This window comes from Periplaneta americana, chromosome 16 (assembly GCF_040183065.1).
Source record: "Periplaneta americana isolate PAMFEO1 chromosome 16, P.americana_PAMFEO1_priV1, whole genome shotgun sequence".
Lineage (NCBI taxonomy): Eukaryota > Metazoa > Arthropoda > Insecta > Blattodea > Blattidae > Periplaneta > Periplaneta americana.
Genome location: NC_091132.1, coordinates 58308880 through 58333510, shown reverse-complemented (window position 1 = coordinate 58333510; position 24631 = coordinate 58308880). Strand labels below are relative to the sequence as shown.

The 24631-nt window shown below is 34.8% G+C and overlaps 2 protein-coding genes across 3 annotated transcripts in view; both read right to left on the bottom strand.

Annotated features, from left to right (window-relative positions):
• The window catches only part of LOC138716330 (ribonuclease ZC3H12A-like), a 191389-nt gene extending 181005 nt beyond the window's left edge, over positions 1 to 10384 (bottom strand). The window contains exon 1 of the mRNA XM_069849298.1: positions 10045 to 10384. Coding sequence (XP_069705399.1) covers positions 10045 to 10266 — 222 coding nt within the window. The 5' untranslated portion in view covers positions 10267 to 10384. The remainder of the gene's footprint in view (positions 1 to 10044) is intronic.
• Positions 10385 to 16980: 6596 nt separating this feature from the next.
• LOC138716329 (fatty-acid amide hydrolase 2) overlaps positions 16981 to 24631 on the bottom strand; it is a 33887-nt gene continuing 26236 nt past the window's right edge. For both annotated transcript variants that reach the window (XM_069849295.1, XM_069849296.1), the window contains exon 11: positions 16981 to 23058. In XM_069849295.1, the coding sequence (XP_069705396.1) occupies positions 22963 to 23058 (96 nt within the window). In that variant the 3' untranslated portion in view covers positions 16981 to 22962. The remainder of the gene's footprint in view (positions 23059 to 24631) is intronic.

The following is a 24631-nucleotide window of genomic DNA, read 5'->3' as shown; positions in this document are numbered from 1 at the left end:
TGGCGTGACGAATATCGGGCATCATCGCCACTAGGAATGATAACACACGATATCAGGACAAAATACGCGCACAATGACAGTTTGAGTCGCATAATCGTGTGTTAATGTAAACCATTGTTCCAATAACTCCATGAAATGCATTACTTGAAATTTTGTATAAATTACAGCACTTCATTTTACAATATGCCTTTGTCAGGATGTAGAAAAAATAAAGCATAAGCTATAAAATTACAGTCGATTATCCGAAACAATTGGGGACAGGAGGTGTTCGGATAACTGATTTTTTCGGATAACCGATCATTTATGAAAACAAATTGTACCAGTGTCGTAGGAGCACTATAAAACAAAGAAAACTGATATTAAACACAAAACTATATATATATATATATATATATATATATATATATATATATATACACACAGTATATTGTATCACATGTCTTACAAATAACACAGAGAACTGACTAGCCTAGTCTGACAAGTTCAAAATGGCCATTAAAGTAAAATTTGTTGAGTAAAATGCTTTCGGTTAACCCAGCGTTTCTCAAACTATGGTCCGCGGACCACCTGTGGTCCTCGAGGTCTGCCCTTGTGGTCCTTCAAAAAAGACGGAAGAAAAGATAAAATTCGAATTGCGTATCACACTGTAGCTTAAAATCTCAGAGTTTGGAAATGACACATGGCAATCGAATTTCACTTCTTCTCCCAGTACACATTTTATGAAATTTATTACCCTACCTGTCTATCGACTTCCCACTCTACTCTCAGCAACAAAAGAGGGAGTTAAAGCACTATATACGTCGTATCTCTCGACATCTTTTCTCTGCACATCTGGCGCCGTGCCTGTAACCCAGTCAGGGACTATACGAATTCATAACAGAGGACCAAAGTGAACAAGACTAAGGTGGACCGCGGAACTGTTCTGACTTTAAACAGTGGTCCCCACTTCAAAAAAGTTTGAGAAACGCTGGGTTAACTGATGTTTCGGTTGATCGGTATTCAGATAATCGATGCTCTACTTACAGTTCTTTAAAAAATTAAGTGATACACTTTTTTTCCGGTCAGTGTATGTATAACCTTCATTTTCAATTAAATCTGTGAATAATGTGGTACACATCATCACCAGCTGTTTCTTTGCAATTCAATACTTGTCACATAACATGAGTGCATGAAAAAATACGACTAAATGTGACTACTTTCAATAAGACTTGCTATAAATATTTCTTAAGATAACACATAGGCCTAACTATTCAACAGTTAAATTTACGTCAATTTCTGTAACATAATTACATAGTGTCATTTTTAAGCTACGCAATGGACTTCAAGCAGGCCACATACTGTAGTACTGGAGACCCTACCTCTGTCCGGAAAAAGTGGCATTCCTTCCGGTATAAAATACGATTGAATTATACTTCTAAAATAATTTGCAAGTTAAGTATACTTCAAATTAAGACAAACACACACACATAACTGGTGTGTCGTTGAAAACCAGTCGTATGTGATTATGCATAGACCACGATAAGAGTTTCATTTAACGATTTATGTACGAACCTTAAGTGAAAACTGAGTCATTGGGGACAAGAAGAATATGTCACAAGAAATTTGCTGATAACGGGATTCCAAAAGGAACGTAATTAATTAAACGAAACATGTCAAGTCTTATTTAGACAAGAAAATATAAATCTCCCTCCCGATCTCACGCCGTTTGATTTTACTTGTGTACTTCAGAACTGAAAAACAATATTAAAAGATACATTTATCTTGTAAGCTTCTAAGACTATCATCGTGTAAATTCGAACTTTTGAAATGCTAGCCAGTATTATGCAGGTAGAGAATGTGTCCAGTAACAGCTATGAAATAAGCCAACAATGTTTTAATGTGATTAAAATGTGAAGCAATGATCATTGCCAGTAAGTGACCCCTTGTTGTGTAGGTTGAAAATGACACTGTACATCTTTTACAGCTATTAAAGAAGGTTCAAAAGGTTTACTTTAAACTTAGGCAGTGTTTTCTGGGTTCCAAATAGAGCAGGGACGGGAAACTCGTATGGTAAACAGAGTAGGCAGCATTAGTACCTACATACAACGGCAACTAAGGTAGTGGGAAACGTTAAGCTCTCTGAAGCCTTGGCTTTTCTGAACCGACGCATGCGATGTGCGGGATGCGAGACCCTCCTCACATAAATCCGGACCACACGAGAGATAGTGAGTGGTTTCTATAACTGCTATTTTATGTAAATTTGTCAAAATTAAACAATAATCACACTTTTATTCCTGAACTGTACAATTTGTAAAGATCATTATAAAGATATTTATAAGATCATTTTGTCGTAATTTTAAAAACAGAATTATTATTATTATTATTATTATTATTATTATTATTATTATTATCCTATGTCCACATTCTCGCTCAGCTACAATCTGACTGAATCAAAGTTTACTTCTGTTTAAACACAAGTATCACAATGCCGACGATAGATGTACACATACCTGAATGATCCTTCAACAGATACAATGAACCTTTCCCTTTTCCACGAATAAGCTAATTACATCTATATTAATGTAGAAATTGAAACTCTTTCATGACAATACAGAAATAATAATATACACATGTACAAATGAACTAATTGTTCTTGAGAACTATTTTTTTTTCCTTCCTTTATCATCAAATAGACCTGTAACCTTGAAACAAATTTAGTTCTTTGTCACTTTGTTTTGTGACCTTAACATTATAGTTTTAAGCCTTTCTCAGATAATTTTTTCCACATATATCACACACGCTTTCTATAATCTATATGGCATAATGATGAAAAATACAAGTTCATTATGTACAATAACATGATTTGTCATAAGAACCATAGACAAACTGAATCAGATTATTGATTAAAATGTTCAAACATCATATGAAATATGAAGGATGAGCGGAACAGATAAAAATTCTCTCCGACACCGGGATTTGAACCCAGGTTTTCAGCTCTACGTGCTGACGCTCTATCCCCTACGCCATACCGAATTCCCACATAGAACACGTAGAGCTGAAAACCCGGGTTCAAATCCCGGTGCTGGAGAGAATTGTTCTCTGTTCCAGTCATCCTTCATCATATGATGCAGAATTTCTGCACGGAAATATCATAATGTACTTCGGTACATCGTAATAATATATCATATGAAAAGACGGATGTAATTACTTTTACGAGAGATGGATGTTTGAGGTTGTATTATACATGGTAATCAAAAGTAAAATTGTCCAATACAAGAGTGACTTTAAATACCTTGGGTACCTTACCTGCACATTACAGATTAAGAGTTGAAAACTGAAATACATATAGGTCTATGTGTCATAAAACGTATTTTCAGGGCATTCATAGGTGTTGTTCTATGAATGTAACAGTTTGACATCATCAAATCGAAAGTGAAAACAAATAGAAACAAAAGAAATTAGGTTTTTGCGAGCTATGACAGCATCGTCATTCTGTAGGTAAACTTAAAGAAACTATCTGGGTAGAAATTTTAAATATTCAAGTCAGGAGCTTCACTGGGTGTCCAGGATGGTTTTCCAAATATGCGAGACACCCATATAGACAGATGGTCGTCACTGCTAGCCTCTACTGTAAATACATACTCTTGTACTTCAAATTGTGAAAGCGGGTTACAATTTACTGACAGATGGCTCAATGCTATAGGAGAGAGTGGTCACATGAGAGACAGTGGCCAGTGGCAACATCACATAACTTCCTAGTACCAACCAAGATGGTAGCAAAGGTTATAAATTACAATTAATCAACTGTCCAACGTAGCATGTTTAATAAATAAAGCAAAATAAAACTCCCAACGGATTACCTTAAAAACCCCATAAGCTACGTAATGAATCTGAAAAAATTTTGAGTAATATTAATTACTTAGAACACATATACAATAAGAATTTAAAAAATGAGTTTTCTATAATACCATTACATCTCTAGACTTCTATAAAAGAGTTCTGCACAATACAACAAATCAGACATTTAAACAATTAGTTTAAGTAAAGAAGAAAACAAAAATAAAAACTGTATCTCAATATGCAGTAAAGAACCTTATTATCAAGCTTATCTATAGTGAAATACTAGGGTATGCTTTAAGGATCTGCTCAAGACTTGACAATTCAGTATCTCAGATTAAGTTTCCTCCCCTCTCCCACCCACCCTCTATAAAATCGAGTAAGTACAACTGTCTAAACTTGTGATACACAGGTCCAATGTAAAATACGACTCAAAGCAAAATTATCTGAGATTGAGTTTTCTTTCTCTAGCTATAAAATTGAGTTATTACAACTATACAACTTTCGATAAATAGTTATCTCTAAAGTAAAGTTTACATTTTCAATGTACAACTTTGCCAATATCAGAATCAGTGGTGACAGATGAACATTTTGTAATTACTGGCCATCATTCAAACATTGTAATGTTGCACAGATAAATAATTCTTTCAAAAAGACACTATCTACACATTATCCACATGTTTTAGATAAATATATACATTTCTGGGAACATTTTTCATTACAACTTTTAACTATAAATTTATAAAGGTAAAATTCTTGTTTTGTGTTCATTTCTTTACAATAAATTCTATTATGTTTCGTCATAAATCACCGACATCTACTTCAGGAAATCACTTTAACTTCGTAAGGCCATATGATGAAAGATGAGTGGAACGGAGAAAAATTCTCTCCGGCACCGGGATTTGAACCCGGATTTTCAGCTCTATGTGCTGATGCTCTATCCACTAAGCCACACAGGATTCCCAACTCGATGTTGGATTGAATCCTCTCAGTTTAAGTTCCACCTCTAGGGTTCCCTCTAGCGGCCTACCCTCATGCACTGTGTCATAGATGTATGACAGTGACACAATGTCCACATATGTGCAGAGGTGCACTTGTTATGAGTGACTAAGTGGCCGGGATCCGACGGAATAAGTGCCATCTTAAATCACTAAGTGATTATTTTTCGCATATCATATATTATTACGATGTACTGAAGTACATAAGATATTTCTGTGCAGAAATTCTGCGTCATCATATGATGAAAGATGAGTGGAACAGAGAAAAATTCTCTCTGGCACCGGGATTTGAACCCAGGTTTTCAGCTCTATGTGCTGACGCTCTATCCACTAAGCCATACCGGATTCCCATCCCAATGTCAGATTGAATCCTCTCAGTTTAAGTTTCATCATATGATGACGCAGAATTTTTGCACAGAAATATCACATGTACTTCGGTACATCGTAATAATATATAAAGTATATAATATACTCGTAAGGCCAGTCAAATCAGGCAGGCAACTTCAATAAAATTAGTTAGCTTTAGTTCTATGACTAACAGAAGAATGTCCTGCTTTCCTTCCTGAAAGTACCGGTACATATACTAAGTAACCATATATACTAAATGACGTCATAGTAAAGCCCAAATTAACCCACTATCAACAAAAACAGCAATACAGAACATGAACATACTCATACTCTAACGTCAAGCAATACTCAGATTACTAAAAGTTACTCGTTCACAGAAATAAATGCACTGAAAATCCAAGTTCTATGGAAGCATTTTATTTTCACTATTTAATCTGAAAACTGAATTTATGCTGTTAACTTATATGCGCCAGTAGTCAGTACTGATAAGCATACAGAGGACCAAAACTATCATAGTTTCTTCCGTAAGTTCAATATAGTGAAAATCTCTTTGATGACAGAGGCATTGCGCTCATCATAATGACATTCCGAAGATATATGGAGAAATCTCTCTTTTTCTTATACTTTGATAATAAAATGATACAGAATTGTTGCAAGAAAATAGAATTAAGCTCAGGAAACTTGCCCTCATAGCCAACTATCGATTAATATTTCCATCTTACACTCACTAAGAGTTATAGTGTAGTGTACTCTTAAATACAGTATATACTTAAAAAGAAGTGATCTCTAGAGTTAATAAAGTATTAACAAATTAATCCATCTAGCCTAACTAGGCCTACTTTAGAATATTTCTTATGGTTAATCACGTAATTCTGTACGATATTTTCAATATGGGTCTAGCTTATTTGTATTATTTAGTCTTCTCGCCCTGTTAATTTTCTGGTGTTTATGTACACAGATACTTTAAAAATGGAATTAATAGGACTCTCATACTGAGAAAGTATTTTAAAATATACAAGGTGAAAGGACTATAACTAACTGCATTAATTTTAAGAACAGAATTTTAGGTTGTAAGTAACCAAAAAGTCAAATGTTTTTTAATATATGAATACACGAAGAACAAGCCAAAATAAATATTTCTTTGTCATTTCTTTGAAAAGCACTTGATTTGCGTAACAACAACGTAAAAAAGTTAATTGATTAAAAACGCATTTAATCAGTTAATTTTGTATGTTATTACACAAATGAAGCATTTTACTAAGAAATGACAAAGGAATATTTTTTCAGCTTATTCTTCGCGTTGATACCTTACCACTCATATGTCTCAATACCCAATAGTTTTAACATACGTACATGGAATTCAAACTTCAGACACAAATCTTTTTTTCGGCTAAACAGCTATTCAAATACCAAAATGACATTTGACTTTTTGGTTACTTACAACCTAAAGATTCTGTTCTTAAAATTAATGCAGTTATACCCCTTTTACCATGTATTCATGTATAAAACTACATTCTTTTCATCATCATAAGTTAACTTGTCTACCTCTTCTAACTTTGACTTATAAGCTAATTTTTCTTTACAAAGTTCCAAATGAAGCAATGTCTGGAGTATTATATCAGTGTCATAAATAATAATCCTTTATTTCCAATGCACTGACAGGAGCCAACAAAATAAGTACAATAGGTATTTTATAATCCGAACTACTGATCTATACCCATTATCTTTCTGACACTAAAATTTACGGGAATTACTGCCACAGTCACTCAGTGCTAAAGCATTGGGCTTATAAGCCAGGAGATCGGGGTTCAAATCCCGCTCTACCTTGAATTTATAACCTGTGTTGGATAACCCCATGGTCCAGGCAACACAAGAGTTTTTTCTGGGTACTCCAATTCCACTGTGACATCCCAACAATTCTTCATCACTCATTCATTACGAGTGTAATGTAGATCTACCACCTGTGGTGCACTCTGGATAGTCTCTGACGAACTAAGTGGTCTATGCTTCTAAGCATTAGCGAAGTCTATGAGTCTGCTCATATAATCGGGGCAAATAATAAGTTAAGGGCCATGCCATTGGATAAAAAAAAGTTAATATTATGCCTCTAAGATATATGGATCATATGCGGAGACTAAGAGGAAAGCAGAAAATATGAAAGATTGGAGAATTCTGGGTTTGCAGTGAAAGACCTGCCCATGAGCAGAACACGTATGTATGTATGTATGTATGTACGTACGTGTATGTATGTAAATGTTAAATGTTATATTTTATTTAACGACGCTCGCAACTGCAGAGGTTATATCAGCGTCGCCGGATGTGCCGGAATTTTGTCCCGCAGGAGTTCTTTTTACAAGCCAGTAAATCTACTGACATGAGCCTGTCGCATTTAAGCACACTTAAATGCCATCGACCTGGCCCAGGATCGAACCCGCAACCTTGGGCATAGAAGGCCAGCACTATACCAACTCACCAACCAGGTTGACGTATGTATGTATGTACATATGCCCATGCATGTATGTATTACAATTTTGATTCCTTGCAGAAACAGCGCATGTCAAGCTAAAATATATATTGATTTATTTCATTAACAATTCATTAGATTCCAATAAATTTGGTATAAAACGACACATCTATTAGGCTTCTGTCTGAAGAAGCCAGTACTATAACCAATGATGTGATCTATCACCAGTAATAACGTTTTTTGTATCTACTGAAAAATTTAGGTTTCATGACATGTGCTGTTTCTGCAATCCCCGATTCATATATGCCTTTAGACCAAGCCCATTCAACTATCACTACATTAGTATTCATAATATTTTTGTTCTAAGCCAACCTTACGATATGGAAGCAAAACATCGATCATAAATAAAAGATATTAAAAAAACTGAAAGATACACAAATGAGGTTTTTGTGACCTCTGTTGGGTTTTACTAGATTACATATGGGCAGGAAAACAAAATATGCCTATCCTAAAAAAATATTAAAATTCAGAGTAGGCTAGGGTGAACAACTATCCCGCAAGTTATTTACTGGGAACTTTCATATTTAAGCTAATATTTTTTGGATCCTCCCGGGTCCCATATTGGTCTCCTAATCGTCACATATTTTTCTTCGTCAGTCATGAGCGCCAATTTTTTTATGCATTCTAATAATAATAATAATAATAATAATAATAATAATAATAATAATAATAATACCCGCCAAATATATTTAGATACAAACTGACATTAATACTGATAATTTAGTTTTACAAGCCATTCATGGTGATCCTGTAATCTACAGTATTAATATATGAAACATATGATTGTAAAGGTTTTTATTATATATATATATATATATATATATATATATTTTAATTTAGAAAACAGGATAAAAAATTAAATGTTCTTGCAGCATCTTGTTCAAAAATAAATACGTTAAAACTGAGGAACATTGACTGTATTTTTCAATGACTGTACTCAATATTGTGACCTAAATCATATTTATAGTTAATTGATAGTTTTACATTAAAAATATAAACCATTCAATCAATGAATCCAGGCTTCACATCCCAAAAAATTGAGCTAAAATTTGTCGTGACCAACACCCTAGAGTAGGCTAAAATAGAAGAATTTAAATTACACCAAAAAAACTATGAAGACCATGTAAATGAAACGAGTAAAGACTTAGGGATCTTCAAATAAGCTTTCCCACGTAACAGCCAATAGGATGGGAGATTTGGAACGGCCAAGAAATATATGAAATGACCAAGAGCACCTTCAAGAGCAAGAGCAAGGTGATGGTGGTGGTGGTGGTGGTGGTAGTGGTGGTGGTGGTGATTGTGATTCTAAGGCGATTTAAGTCATTTCATTAGAGAAATAACACCTTATTATAAAATTTTGTCAGTAACTGTGAAGTTTCATGAGAAAAAGTCATAGACTTAAAGTTCTCTGGAAAAAAAAGTCCTAGACTTAAAGTTCTCTGAAATCACTATGATCAGCTTCGAATCACAAAGGACAGACGTAAACCTATTACAAAACACAATATTCTTATATTACTATAGGCTAATTTAAAACTCTGCATACATGAAAAAACTAGCCTACTTGGCTGTATATATATTTATAATTAGCCATACTCCGAATTAATCTGAAACAGTACTTTATGTTTCACGGCGTATAAACAATAACAGACTAACCTCTTCCAATCTAAATATTGATAGCCTAAGTGTTTAGGAAGTAACAAAATATTAAATCATAGTGCATGTTATCTGTTATGAATTCCCTTCATGGAATTCTCTTTATGGAAGGATACTCTTTGAGTCGATAAAGGCATATAACCTAATCTGTGGAGGAGAAGGAGGAGGAGGAGTAGGAGGAGTAGAAGAAGAAGAAGAAGAAGAAGAAGATTATGATGATGAATATTACGTTATATAAACTGCTAAGATTCTGGTACATAAATTTAATAGTAGACCTAGCCATAACCTCATGACAGAAAAGTTTTGGAGCCTGTCAGTTTTCTTCCACCCTACTTATATTAATAAAGTACCATCGTACACTTATACATGATTCATTTTCGTCAGTTCACCAAATGTCGTGTAAAAAATGAAGTTCTTCATTCTCGTCAAATGTGAAACAAAACAACCCTCTCATTCTTCATGCCTTCGAAACGTACAAATACAAATGTATTTCTTTGTGACCCTATAGTCAGAGTTACACAAATGAATAAATACTGTTTTATTCGTCAAATTACAATTAATAGGAAGTGTGTCATAGAATTGTAATCCTTTACCTTTTCTTTAAAAAGTGAAAACATAATTCCATAAAATGTAGGCCATTAGAAACATACCTCGAAAACTTAAAGTTGTATACGTAATATTAAACAATGCTATACTAAATCATACCTGAACTTGGGGTACAACATCTGATATTGACGACTTTTCTTCATTCTGCTCTGGTTCCAAACTGAGATACACAAACCCCAACTTTGACACATCCTGTCTCTGCCCTGTTTTTTCTAAGAGGCGAACTGCAAACAAACCGCGGATTTTTTCGGCGTTTTCGAGCACAAGTCTGACATTTTTTCGTCTCACACGTATACATGGATGATGCCCCAATTCATCCATGTCTGGAGGATGTCAACCTCCATCTCCTTGACTACATTGCATTAAAGTTCTTCTCTTTACTCCACAACTCCACCTGCACTTCAGGTGGCCATCTTGTACGCTTCGCTCCTACTGCCCTCTCTTCACAGTTTCAGTAAATAACACAGCCCGAAATTTGATCACAACCATTCGGCTTACTTCGGCTCATTGACGACATTCGTCACTAACACTATAACACGAGAATAGCGTTTGTTTAAAATTATGGAATAACATGACTCTAAAAACATTGAAAGTAACCCGGTAGCTCAGTTGGTAAAGCAATTGGATACGTACCGGTACTGGAATGTTACGAATTCAATCCCGGATAGTGGTAGGATTTTTCTCGTTGCCAAAACTTCCAGAACTCGAAATTCACTCAGCCTTCTGTCAAACTGGGTACCTAGTCTTACCCAGAGTTAAAAGTCGGTCGAAGCGTGGTACCTACTACACCACCTCAGTAAGATCCGAAAACATGTCACTCTATCTCCATGCCTCCCGACCCAAGTGCCTTCATGGCATGTCATGGGAAGGTACGGTACCAAGTACTATGCATGTATCCAATGCCTACCCACTTCACTTTACGTGATTCGGGTTCCGCATATTGTGGATATATGGCAGGACTGTCACCCATTTTCTAGTTACACACCATTTCGTTGGGCTATGCTGTGCATGGCGTGTATCAGTTCCGTCATAGTAATTTTTTTCTTGGCCATATGCCCCGCCCCTTGTTTTCTCCCTTGAAATATATTTCACTCTCCTCTCTCTATCTCTCCGACTCATTTAATAATTTTTTAATGTTAAAGAAGTAAAGAAATTGTATTGCTTTACATTTTAATTGTACAACAAGCTTGATGGCTTCATACAGGCAAAATTTACTTTTCCCCATACGATTAATTTAAAACACTGTAGGTTCCCATATGGTGTATGACCCTGTATGGCCTCCATGACAGCACTGGTATGTATCATGTGAAGAATTATGTCGTGGGATACTTTAATCTTTAAGACCATTGACCAAATCTAATCTAGAACTAATACCATTAAGAACATTAGACAGATAGATACCGGTACATTATAATCGCTTTTTTTTTTTTTTTTTGCCAGCAACAAGCAAGCCCAACAGAAAAGTTTATTTCGAACCACATAACTATGTATATTGCCTATAAGTTACCAGCATGCATTGAAAACTAGCATTTTAAGATTATCTTTCTGAAAAATTGTCAGTTAAGATGTACCTCCATCCTTATTTAAAATTACCATTCTTTCAATATTATTTATTTTTTCTCGAAAAGGATGCTCTAACAGTGAATGAATTATATCTTCATCATTGCTCGTATCTGTTTCGGTTTCTATTTTCCCGAAATACATAACAACACTAGACCACACTCACTACTGTACTACAAAGTACAATAGTACAACACCCTCGCATAAATCAAAAACTAAGACATAAGGGGAGAGAACAGTGTTGACTCCTGCCTACTAGATGGCAAGAATTGTTAGTTATTTATACCTTATTTAGGAAGACAAGCCATCATTGATATTCTCACCCCATTCCACCCTTGAGAAGGGCATTGACAAGAGACCAGTCTATGGATGGGAAAAGTGAAAGCTGATGAGTGGGTGAACACCAGCCAGGCCACGAGGTCAGAAGAAATGTGCCTCAGTTGCAGCTTTCGAAGTGCAACCTCAAAGCCCACGAAAACATGAAATGTAGAAGCCAAACTCGGCCAGATCATTTCAGGCCTAAAATAGTATTGTTATCCAATATAATAATACAGTATAAACAGATATACACAGTGGCGGCTCGTGATCTTGTGGATTGGGAGAGCTGCAGTAGATTTCGGTACATACAAATTTCACTTCTTGATACCATTACTAATAAGTATAGGACAAAAATAAATGCACTACATATCGAAAAACCAAAACTTCCTGACTTAGTTGGGAGATGTCTGTGGGACCATTTCCTAATCCCTGAGAAAAACTAATACAATTGATTTCAGTCTGAATTTCAGATCGGCAGACACTCAACTTACAATCTACCAGTTCATTCTGAATTGTCTTAGAATAACCTTAAACAGTTGCATGTTCAAAATGATTTTTGAGAGGCTCGTTTAGATTACTCACGAACTGTAGCAACCCACGAAACACATCAGAGTTCTTCGAATCGTTTTTTCATCATGTCCCCTAAGGGGAAGTTCATATTGGCCACAAAATTTGATACAATCAATATTTTTTTTTTAAATAATTTCACGATTTTTTCTCACTTCTTGATTATGTTTGAGAATGTTTCTTCTGTTCGTTTTACTTAATTGCACAGCAGTATGAGTTGCGTAACATAGCCAATGAAACAACATTTTTCAGGTGAGACTGCAAAGATTCGTGCACTTTGCTTTTTAGGGGCAAATGTCCTAAATCTGTCACACCACTCCTAGTCCATGCAGCATCACCACCGAAGAGAAGGCATGGAAAACAAAATACAGATTTTTTTTGTTCACATCCACGTAACCACAAATGCTTAGCGTAAATTTCATTATTATACTTCCTTACATATATGCACTATTTCGGCTGGATGAAGCTTAAGTAAGATTTAAGTCGGGTAACGGACGACCCTTTAATTTCACTTCATTACATCAATATTCTCTGCAAGGGAAAGTTGAGAAAAATAAAATTAATATTCTGTAATTCACACACACTCATGCTTGCAAATTTGCACTGGTTAAGTTACGGTATTAAGACATCACACCAAAGCAACACTCAGATATACTGATGGTCAACAATTTTCTAAAACTGGAAAAGAAGTCTCTTTCGTATTTTACGTGCTATATCAAAAGGATTCTACTCATGCAATCATTTTGAGTTAAGACAAATATTAGGTTCTGCTGGAGGCTGGATATATACGTAATAATAAGGCAAAAGAGAATATTAATTTCGTTATATTAACTCGATAAGATTCTACAACAATAAGTATGTGAAAAGAAAATAAAAATTTTGTCATTAAGTTTCAAGGAAATAGAGAATCCATTTGACGCAGCATTACAATAGCGGTGTGTGAGGAGAGGAAAGATCCCTTGCGGCCTAGCTCTGCAAGCTACTGCAGCGAGATATGGGTTTTAAACAGCAGCAGTTTCCCTTTGGTTCTCTTCACCTCTCTACCCCCTGACCATCCAAGACACACTCTCTATGAGCTGACCACCCTGCAAATCCCAGGACGACTTTGAATGCAGTGGCAATTCCAATACAGTCGACGCGCAAAAAGATTATGCATAAGATAATAGTACATATTCCCGGCCAGATGAAATATAAAGCAATTTACCAATAAAAGCTGTAACAATTCTTCTACAAATTAAAATAAATATTATTTTTATTTTCCTGTCAAAGCAGGGAGTGCTGCAGCTCCGCAGCTCTTATGGACGAGCCGCCCCTGGATATACAACATTTTATAGTTATGCTTATCACCGAACACAAATTAAATTTAACAATTATGTATTACAGTATATTAAAACTTTTTTCAAATCGACCAAAACTAGATTAATCTACTGATTAATCGATTAAATTCAAATTGTTAATCAATTAACTTTTTTGATCGATTGACAGCACTACTTAAAAGCCTTTTATAAGTAAGGAGAGAAGAGAAGGCCAAGTGGGTAAGCACGATGATGTGTGTTTTGTTTTCTTATAATAAGGTGTCTGGGTGATGCAAGTGTTCAACTTTCATGTATAAGGTGCGAGATACCTGCAATTAGCTTATGTCTTCTGCCGTCCCACAGTGACGCTACTGTTGTATAATCAAATTATCTACTATCTTGGTTCTGTGGATAGTGTTTGTCCATTGTCATATGTTATCTCAGATTTGGCCTTGTGAACTGCACAATGTGAAACATTGGTCAAAAAGCATACATTCGCCTATACTGAATTAGATTATAAGTCTGTATTAAGGAAAGAAAGTAAAAGAGACCAGAATGGAGACAATAATTTCTTCCAAAATGCACGAACTAAGTAATTATATTGTGACAGCGACGTGAGATTCGAACTCACGACCAGCAGAAGGAAGTGCAAGGTCGGCCGGCACAGAGGTTGCGCGCACATCTGCTTTCTGTGGCATGTGATGTGGCTTAGGGAGTAGAGGGGAGAAAGCGGAAAGAGCTACTGCGGCAGAGAGGAGAGATATCCGGATGATTCGAGAGTGGAATCTTTCGCGAACTCTCCAGAAACTATAGTTTGGTTATAAAAGAGAAGACGCGAGTGAACTTGAGTAGTAGTCAGTCAGTCAGTAAGGCAGTGTTGTTAAAGTCAGTGGAGAGCAAGCCAGACAGTCTTGTGTAGCAGTGAAGCCAGCTTCGAGACTTGAGTTGTGTCCGTAACTGTGGAGCCTGAAGCCCGGAGTTCGAGTGCAGTGGACTGCAGTTGGGGGACCTGAGTTCGAAGTTCAGCGGATCGTCTCTGAAGGTCTGAGGTTCGAGATTCTGTGAACGCGAGTGACTGAGCTAGAAGAACTAGCCAAGACAAACGAGCTGTGAACTGAGAACTGACAGTTCTGTGTTGTAAATAGTGCTTTGTGAATATTGGTTAAGATTAACAGTTCATTGTTGTTCGTAATAGTCCAAGTAAATTGTCATTCTCGTTTGTGGAGTGCAATAACAGACGCTGTGTTGCTGTGCGGAGAGCAAATCCCATTGTTGACGGGAGTGAAATTAAATTGTAGAAAGTGAAGAGTTATTGTTGAGATAATAAAATTTCAATGTTGTTCAGTATAAAAATTTACAATATTATTGTATAAATTAAACGTTTTTACATTGTGGCTAGAATATGTGTCCTGTGTAATGATCCAGCAGAAATGAATGAAGATCACTTGAAGACCTGTGAAGCATTAAGATCAGAAGAAACTACAGTATTAGAGGGCACGACTGCCAATGGCTTTGTTGCCAGATGCAAGGCACTAGACAACAACAACATTGTGGCTAGAAACTGTTGAACAATCCAAGCAATGTTCAATAAGGATGTCACAATTTTGATACTATTTGCTTGCATACAAAATGTTGAACCATGTTTATGTACAAATTACAGCTCTGTAATTATTTTTTTCTCGAATTTTCTGTTATAGTTATGGGAGAATTCGTTAAAAAATTCCAAGACATTGCCATGAATATCGGGAACTAGGAACAAAAGTAATCCGTTTCAGGATAATTCCTTTCATTAAGGGACAAATAGCAATCTTATAGGATATCCCATACGTTCAAATTTACTTATTAACTGCATGTCTACATATCTCAACACATTGTTGGAAATGCGAAATGGGGGACTTCTCTCTGTCTGTCTCTTGTAAGAGATGTTGCAGTGCTGCACTAATGGCAATTGCCATATGCAGGATTTTTGCACAGGATAAGGTAACATGATAAAGCCTAGTAAATTGTTGTGAAATGCATAAAATAAGGAACACCGATTTTTTAAACATGTTTATGAAATATAATTTACCAAAAATATGGATCATAACTATCTATAACAATCAGTCATCCCATAGGCCTACAGTACAAATCATAAAATAATTACATGTAACACTACATATATTTCTTTCCAATGGCAGGATCTCTAATATGCCTATATTTAGAATCACAATTATCAATGAACAAGAGGAATAAAAATTACGATAAATACATTCTTTTATTATAATACCCATCACTCATCAGTAATTTATTCACAATATCATTCACATTTTGACGTGAATATGTCTTTAAAATCAGGCTGACACATGGGGTACCACGACGGAAACAGCGGGGTGATCCATTATGACACCATGACTTTGTGACTGAAATAAATGTGGTCTCATTCGATCGAGTATATGACTACGATCCATGACCTTGAATTGGTGGCAACTAACTGCCATCTTGGGCATGGCCACAATTTTCTGGATAATATATCTCGCGATTCTGAGGTGCTAGCATGCTGATTTTGGTGCCAAACGAAAGATCTCGTCTAGATCTGTCGATTTAAGCCAGACGTATTCACGTAAAAGTCACAGCCGTGTCTAGAGTTGCCAACTTTTTTTGAAGAAAATACAGAGACTAAGGATTCGACAAAATTTCACACAAAAAATTGACAAATGATTCAGTTCAGTTACTAAAAACTTTATACTTTGGTAGCTAGACTTAAATTAAGAGTATTTTGAGACAGATTTTGTCTTGCGTAATAGTTGAAGTCGACTGCAGTTTGCAGCTCTGATTTGGTTACATGTGTTGTGCTTCTGTTACAAACATCTATCCAATTTATTGTTCATCGGAAGAAATATCCTTTTTGTATGAGCATTAGTACTTGGTATGCTTAGAACAAAACTCGCTAGTTTTTTCCAAATTTATAACATTAACATGGTTTGATTTTAAACAGGTGAGCACTAAAAACCATTTCTGGCAAGCATTACCTTTTACAAAGACTGCAAATTTTATTGCACCTCTTGAACAACAAAATTAATTCATCATATAAATCATTACCATGCACAGCAAAATCAAATGTTTAGAACAAAAATCTTTACATTATGCAAAAATATGGGAGAAAAATACTCTAAGAGAAGAAAAATACGGGAGCTGGGAGACTGTTAAAAATTAGGGGCAAATACAGGAGATCCCAGGAAATACAGGATGGTTGGCAACTCTAGCTGTCCCAGACAAGCCAACATCCCGATTTTTTCCCCATATTCAAATACTTAAAAAATAAATACTTCTATATATATTTATTGGTTTCAATTACATTTTAATGTTACAATTTTAAACTATTGATAAGACATAAAAATGGAAGAAAGAGAGAGCAAAGTAATAGTAGTAGTGGCAGTGGTGGTGGTGGTAGTAGTAGTAGTGGTAGTAGTAGTAGTAGTAGTAGCAGTAGTAGTAGTAGTAGTAGTAGTAGTAGTAATAGTAGTAGTAATAGTAGTAGTAGTAGTAGTAGTAGTAGCACCACCACCACCACCACCATTAACAAATTATAATCACAATAAAATTTGTAACACTAGTATCCTAGATCATATATACCCAGATTGCTCGGCGTTAAGAGGTTTTGATGGTAACAACTTTTGTCATGTAGGGCTCTGAGTTCTGCAGTCACAACTGGCCTACATCTATGTTCATGATACAACGGAGTGGGCTATGGAAATTCAGCTCTCCTTGGCAACGGTTAATTTGTATCTCTCTGACGAGAAATAAAACTGTTCTTGAGTTTCATTTACTCAGTATATTGTATTCTAGCTACAATATGGTGACCCCGACATGATATGAACACACAGGAAACCTTTGTACACGGTGTAACCGCTGATGTTCTTCTTGATGTCATTGGCTATGAGAACTGCAGAACTCAGAGCCCTACAGTCAGGTTTACTATGCTGCCATCTAGTTGTTACATAAGAAGTCACGTCATAACTCCCATTTGAATTGCATTAGCGACTGTACTGCCATCTCATGTTTGTTTACGGCGGATAGGTGGCAATCCTGACGGTTGTTCTCTTCAAAGTGCAACCAATTTTAACATAGGAATGAGCAATCTATATGTGATCTGGGCTAATACTGTAAGCCGCACATCTTTATTCTGTGTCCTTATAAAACTTTTCTATGTTTAAAACAAAATAAGAAAGGAGTACAATTTCATTCTTCAACAGAATCACACAGTTTAGTGGCATTTAGATAGATTCTTTTGCTCTGTTATTAATATGCTCACAGCATACGTTGCTTCCTCTCTTGTCCATAAATGTATACATATTACATACAACAACTGAAATAACAGACTGCAATACAAGTGTGGTAAGGCCAGAATTACGATCAACATTCGTTTGCATTATGTTTCATTATGGTGAAGTTTGACAAATACAACTTTGTGTAATTAATTAGGATTAATATTAAAATGAACGAATGCAAGATGGCACTGATTCGACATTGTCAAGGTCTACCTTCCACAAATGCAAGAAACCTAAGTTGAATGTCATCCAATCACGACTCAGAAGCACGGCAATGCACTTAATTTATTTTTACCTCTTCTCTTGTTGTAGATGTGGCATATTGCTACTGAAATATTAAATAAAATTATATTAATTAAAAATTACATAATACGAGGAATGATCTTTGATGGAATGTGTCAGGTCACATGAATATATTTCCTCTATATGGCATAAAACACATTTTTGTTTAAAATTAAACATAATAGGCAACAAACATGATAGCATTCATAACACCTTATTCAATAATTTGTACAACGTAGTTCTCTTTAATGTACTGGTAAAGTGAAAGGCTGTGGTGTAATTGGACCCAGGTTCGAACCTGAGATTAACTTATTTTTTTAAATCTTTTTGATAATTTATTTACATTATTTTATTTTAACCCGAAATAAAGCAAATTTTATAACATAAATAATATATTCGTAATTCGCACTAGTCCAGCTGTTATTATTGCTTTATCATTATCGTCATTCTATATTATTCTGTCGTGACATATTTTTGTAGTACCACTATTTTATTTATGTTGTCTCAAAGTTACCATAAAATTCAATGTTTATCACAAACAGCTGATTGTCTGGCATGTGCATTTCAATACTTATTATGGCTGGCAGAGTGTTATAGTTGTCACAAACATTGATCATAATACACAACCTCTGAATTTTTGGTAGAAGTTCAACATACAGAAGAAAGCAACATAACATAATGCAAACGAATGTTGATCGTAATCCCAGCTTAAGTGTGTTGTTACAGAATCGAGAAAAAGTTTGAAAAATGAGACGAAGTCGAATTTTTTATTTTTTCTATTTCCAAGATTCTGTAATGCACTTACGTGTATTTCATACTAGTCTTTAGACGATCGTCATTTAATTAAAATAAATAAATTAATTAATGATAACATTTTAACTTTCTCTATTAAACAGAAATGTAAAATCTTAATTTATTTCTTAAGCGATAAATGTGTAGGGGAGATTTGGATTTTGTTATGACAATATGCGTTTCTTTGTGTGAGTAAAGCTTTTGTTTTTGTGAGCCTGCATTATAATCAATCAATTATGGATAATATTGTGCCCAAAGAATCAGAACTGGAAAAAATACAATAATTGGAGGAATTATAAGTCGTAGATTTAGAAACTGAAGATCAGGATATTGAAAAGACATGGAAAATCGGCTGGGGATTAATAATTCCTGAAAAATCTAAAATGAGGGACGAAAATACATATACTATACCCCTTCTCATGTGACTTAGTTCATGGAGATAGCAACTTTTTAGCCACTCAGAACAACACAAGCCATTTGTACTTAAGCAACGTTGCCTAGTTGTATTATTAAGATTCAATCTATTGGTGATAATTTAAACATTATATACGACCCGAAAAAATATTGTAGTTACGAAGAAGATGAGACTCATAAACTAAGTAGCGTGAAAAATTTCAGAAAATGGGTTAACTTCCTGAATTATTAGGGTAATTGTTTTCAAAAACACAGGTTATGTGACATAAGTGAATAAATATGCCGATTCGGTGAAGAGACAGTGTGATACATGTGCATATTTATGATCACACTTCAGATATTTTAAATGTACGTCATACTTGAACAGGTTTTTGTTCATTTTACTTCCCATACTGCTTTTCTTTTGTTTGTATAGCAAGCAGGCAATATATGGTATTGTCAACTTACAAGACATGTAAACAACATAGGTAAGTGCAACAAAAGAATACGATTGTCTAAAAATTCAATTACCAGTACTTAAAAAAAAACAATATGAGTCCCTTTCAACATTTCTTGTGAAACTGTAAAAATTAAGTACTTGTATACATATACATTAATAATCGTGAATGATCATCATGTGAATCTGTGCACGCACGCACACACACACCCACACCCACGCACGCACGCACGCACGCACACGCACACACACACACACAGCGTGTTTCAGGAGGAATAATAAATATTTTGGTATATTGTAATTAGATTTTATTATACATATCATTTTTCTTCTTCTTCTTATTCTACTTTGTATTTATATTATAAATCATATGTAAGTGTACTGAAGCTTAAGACTCTACCTCCATTGGGAGGCAGTTTGTAGTAAATAAAATAATTACGAGTGTAAATGTTCCTACTAATGATAATAAAAACTTGTTAAATTAGGCTAACAACTTTTATATTTCACTGTATTAACTTATGAAACTTACTGTGGTGACTAGTTTCGGTATGATTTGTCTCCATTTTCAAATTTCTAGTCGACAAATCATGCCAAAACTAATCTCCAAGGTAAAGTACCTTATTAAGTTTTACAAGTTAACACAGTGAAGTACAAACGCTGTTAATTTAACAAGTTTTAATTATCATTAGTGATACACACGTGTTAAAAGTGTGTCAATCAACAATGAATAAAAATGTTCCTGAAAACAAATGCCAATGAATGAGGAAATAAAAGTGTTTAAATCTGGAGTTGCGACCAGAGTCATGGTCTGGTGGTCAGAGCTTCTGCCTACAGTTCATGAGGTCCCGGATTCGATTTCCGGTTAGAACACAGGAATTTTTCCTTAAAGGAAATTGTTCCTGTGTTCGTCCATGATCTGAAAATTAGGCCTATTCTGTAAGACACGAGCCATTACTACATGTTCCTGCTTTTATGTAGGGGATTTGTTTTTTTATATTAGATACAAAATAAGTATTTCAGTGAAAGATTACTACGTTCCCAGGTTACATGACTGCCGACAGCTCGTCACCACTGTCACTGCATACAAGACATCGTAGATGATTATGGAGCGCAGGGCATTGAGGGGATCAAAGCATTCGTGGAGAGGTATGATACACTCTGCTAGTTCGTGGAATCAACATCGGTCAACTTGCAAGGGACGGGTAGTACATGCCATACATTTCAAAGCTTTGAAAAATATTATTTATGATCACTGTAAAATGGAATACAGCAATCAATTGCAATGGGCTGAAGTAAAACATCAGAAGATTTAAAACCTACAACAGTCCTCACTGAACTACCATTACAACATCACCACTATCTAAAGACGAATAAACTGTCAATTCTGTTTCAGCTACTCTTCTACAGAGGCTATTCGGTCTTGATAAAATGAAGACTGGATATACAAAATAGGCTGTAAGTGCCAAAATCTTTGAAAATTAGTTTTTCGTAAAAAAAAAAGTCTATGTCCCTGGCTCAATCCACTAAGAAAAATAATATGTCCCACTATAATTTTATTTAGAACCTAGCTTCTCCCATAGATGTGCAAGAAGTATGTTATTACATTGCTAGTTGCACAAGAAAGCTCTGTTTTCTATGGTTTGTCTCCTTGGCACTTACAGCCTTTTAATGTCCAGTCCTCAAATTATATGTTAGTAATGGAGCAGTGGTGGAAATAAAATCCCGAAAAAAATTAAAGTACCCTAGAATCAATCATTTTTTGCAACAAACTTCTCACAAACTCCACCAGAGTCCACTCTGGCTGCGATTCTCTCCCTTGGATGAAATAAACAAACCTGTGTCAGTCTTTAATCCTTAACCTTTCACATAATAGAGTTGGATTCTGTGTATATACTTATTTTGCCATAACCATAAATGAATGTTAAAAAATATATAAATTATGTTCAAATAAAAAAATATATTTCACCAACCCTGTGTAAAATAAATAAATTTAAAAATATAAAAATAATGTTTAAATAAAAAAAAAATCTCATCAACCCTGTGTAAAATAAATAAGGTTTCTAAAGTTTTTAATCCATTACCACCCAGTGTTTAGTGGACTAATCATGCATTTGGCAAAAGGAAATAGAATGTTATTATTTATGATTAATAGTTGTGCTTCCAGTTAATAATTAGATGTTCACTGGAGAAGTAAATGAGGCTCTAACAAATGAATAGTGTATTGCAAATTGAAGGGTACACGGGAATAACGATCAAGGTCCATTTTAGAAAGTTTCGAGAAAAACGAATTTTAAAGTTTAAGCACTTAATACTTTGTTATCTGTGTATTTAATAGAAATTGACGTAGTGGAATGTCAAGAATGATGATTTCTTATTACTAGCTAGACTACATGATAGTACTTCCTTTCCACTATAAGATAGCATTATTATCTCAGTTTCGATTTTTGATGGACCTTGATCGTTTTTCCCGTGTACCCTTCAATTATGAATGTAATTATTAATTATAATTAATTACAATAAATAATTATTTTACACACTGCCCATTAATATATAAATACAGAATTTTTCACTTGACAACAATGGAAGAGGCAAATTAGACTTCGAAAAAAATGAGTAATTTACAATCATCTTAATTTCCACGAAAATAAAGTAATTATTCATTAACACGAATGTATAAAATGATATGGTTTATTGTTTCCTGGAGCCCAGCACTTGAAACGAAGTCATTGCTCTTCTCAACTGGTCTCACCTAATAGATTTCCATCCTCAATATTACAATATAGGGAAATTCAATTACCTTTATAACCTTCGAACAGCACAATTCTGTACATTACAAAATTAATATAGAACAATTTGTAATCATAAAGTAACAAATAAAATTAAAAGGAATGTAATACAGTAATCTATCTGGAAGATTAATGACCTTTATGGGACAGCAATACATAAAACGCAATTTTAAATGCCATCTTCAATTAATTAATATAACTAGCTTCTCCAACACCAAAGACTTCCAAGTCTGAAAACACATATCACCATCTGCAATACCCTACACAGGAAATGGAGGGACCCAACCTCCAAATGCTTTCTGTAATTCTTTAGCAACAGCGATACACAAATGATCTTTGTAAGGTGATGCAATGACCTGTAAAGAAACAAAAAGCAATAATTATTATATAACATCATCATTCTTTTTGAACTTGAAAACATTTTATGTACAAGTGTATACATACATACATACATACATACATACATACATACATACATAAAATGTGTACACACATCATCATCATCATTTGTTTCAAAACATTTTTATGAATAAGAAAAGCTTGATGTCTATTATTATTATTATTATTATTATTACTATTATTATTATTATTATTATTATTATTATTATTATTATTATTATTATCTTAATAATATTTATAAAAATAGACATTATATAATCAAAAGGAATGTGAAGTTCCTTAAGATAATTCCATGTGAACTTTATAATAGAACCTCTACTGCCAAACAGCAAACCAATGACAGACCATTGTTTAAGAAGGGATGTTGTACTTTTGAGAAAGATAAGACAAACAAGGTTCATATCTGGACTTTTCCTCAATATCAACCTCGGTGGCCTGATTTAGGTTCCTTTCGAAACAGATAGTAGGATCAAGAATAAGAGCCCGTTTTAAGTGTCTGTTAATAGCAATAATGTCTGAAAGAACCATTTGATGATACACAATGTACTTCCTCATGAATCTCCCAATTTAAAGTTTCTGACAGTGTAGCCAAGTACTTTTTCAAGTACAGTAGAATCCCTCTTAACTGGCACCAAAGGGACCAGACTAGTTCCAGATACGAGATTTTGCCGGATAATTGAATAAATACTGGTATATAAAAAAAAAGTTAGTTGAAACCACAGCCATGTGAAGCTTATTTCTCTATCACTTGCTCATAACTGAATGAACATAAAAACTGTGTGGATTTTCCTTATTAAAACACATCACACAACACAAATACACTAATTTTTGGTTCGAATATTCACTCAAAATGAAAGTTCGTGCAAACTTCCCAATGTGGCAGATTTAAACACTTTTTTTTTTAGCCCAGCCAAAAGTGCCGTTGTTTGGTTTGCTAGTTATTTGGGTGCTGGTTACGAGGGATTTTACTGTACATGACACTGGCAAGTTTTTCTGTCCTGAGCTGTACAATTTAGCCAGAAATCTCAATCAGAGGTATGTATTGTTTTAAGAGCTGCTTTTATAATCTCATTCGATCATGAATCTATTTTCCTGATAGTTCGCATCAGACCTGTTCTGTAGCCAATGGAAACGTACTCCAGAGGTAAGTTTGAGAAAAAAATTGCAGTACATGTGTTTCTGTACACAAAGTTATGGTAGATTGATCACTTTGAATTCTATGTTACTTTAAGTACAATAACTCTTGTCTTGCAGTTATAGTGAGATGATCAGCTATGAATTCTTCATCAGATCAGTTCATATTGTGACAGCCACGTGAGATTCGATCTCACAACCGGCAGAAGAAGGACTAGGTCGGCCGTGGTTCAGGCAGGTTGCATGCGTGTCTGCTTCCTGGGGCATGTGCTGTGGCGTAGAGAGGGGAGAGAGCGACCGTGGCAGAGAGGAGAGAAATCCAGATTATTCGAGAGTGGAATCTTCCGGAAATTTCGAGCAATCGTACTTTCTCACAACTATGGTGTGGTTATAAAT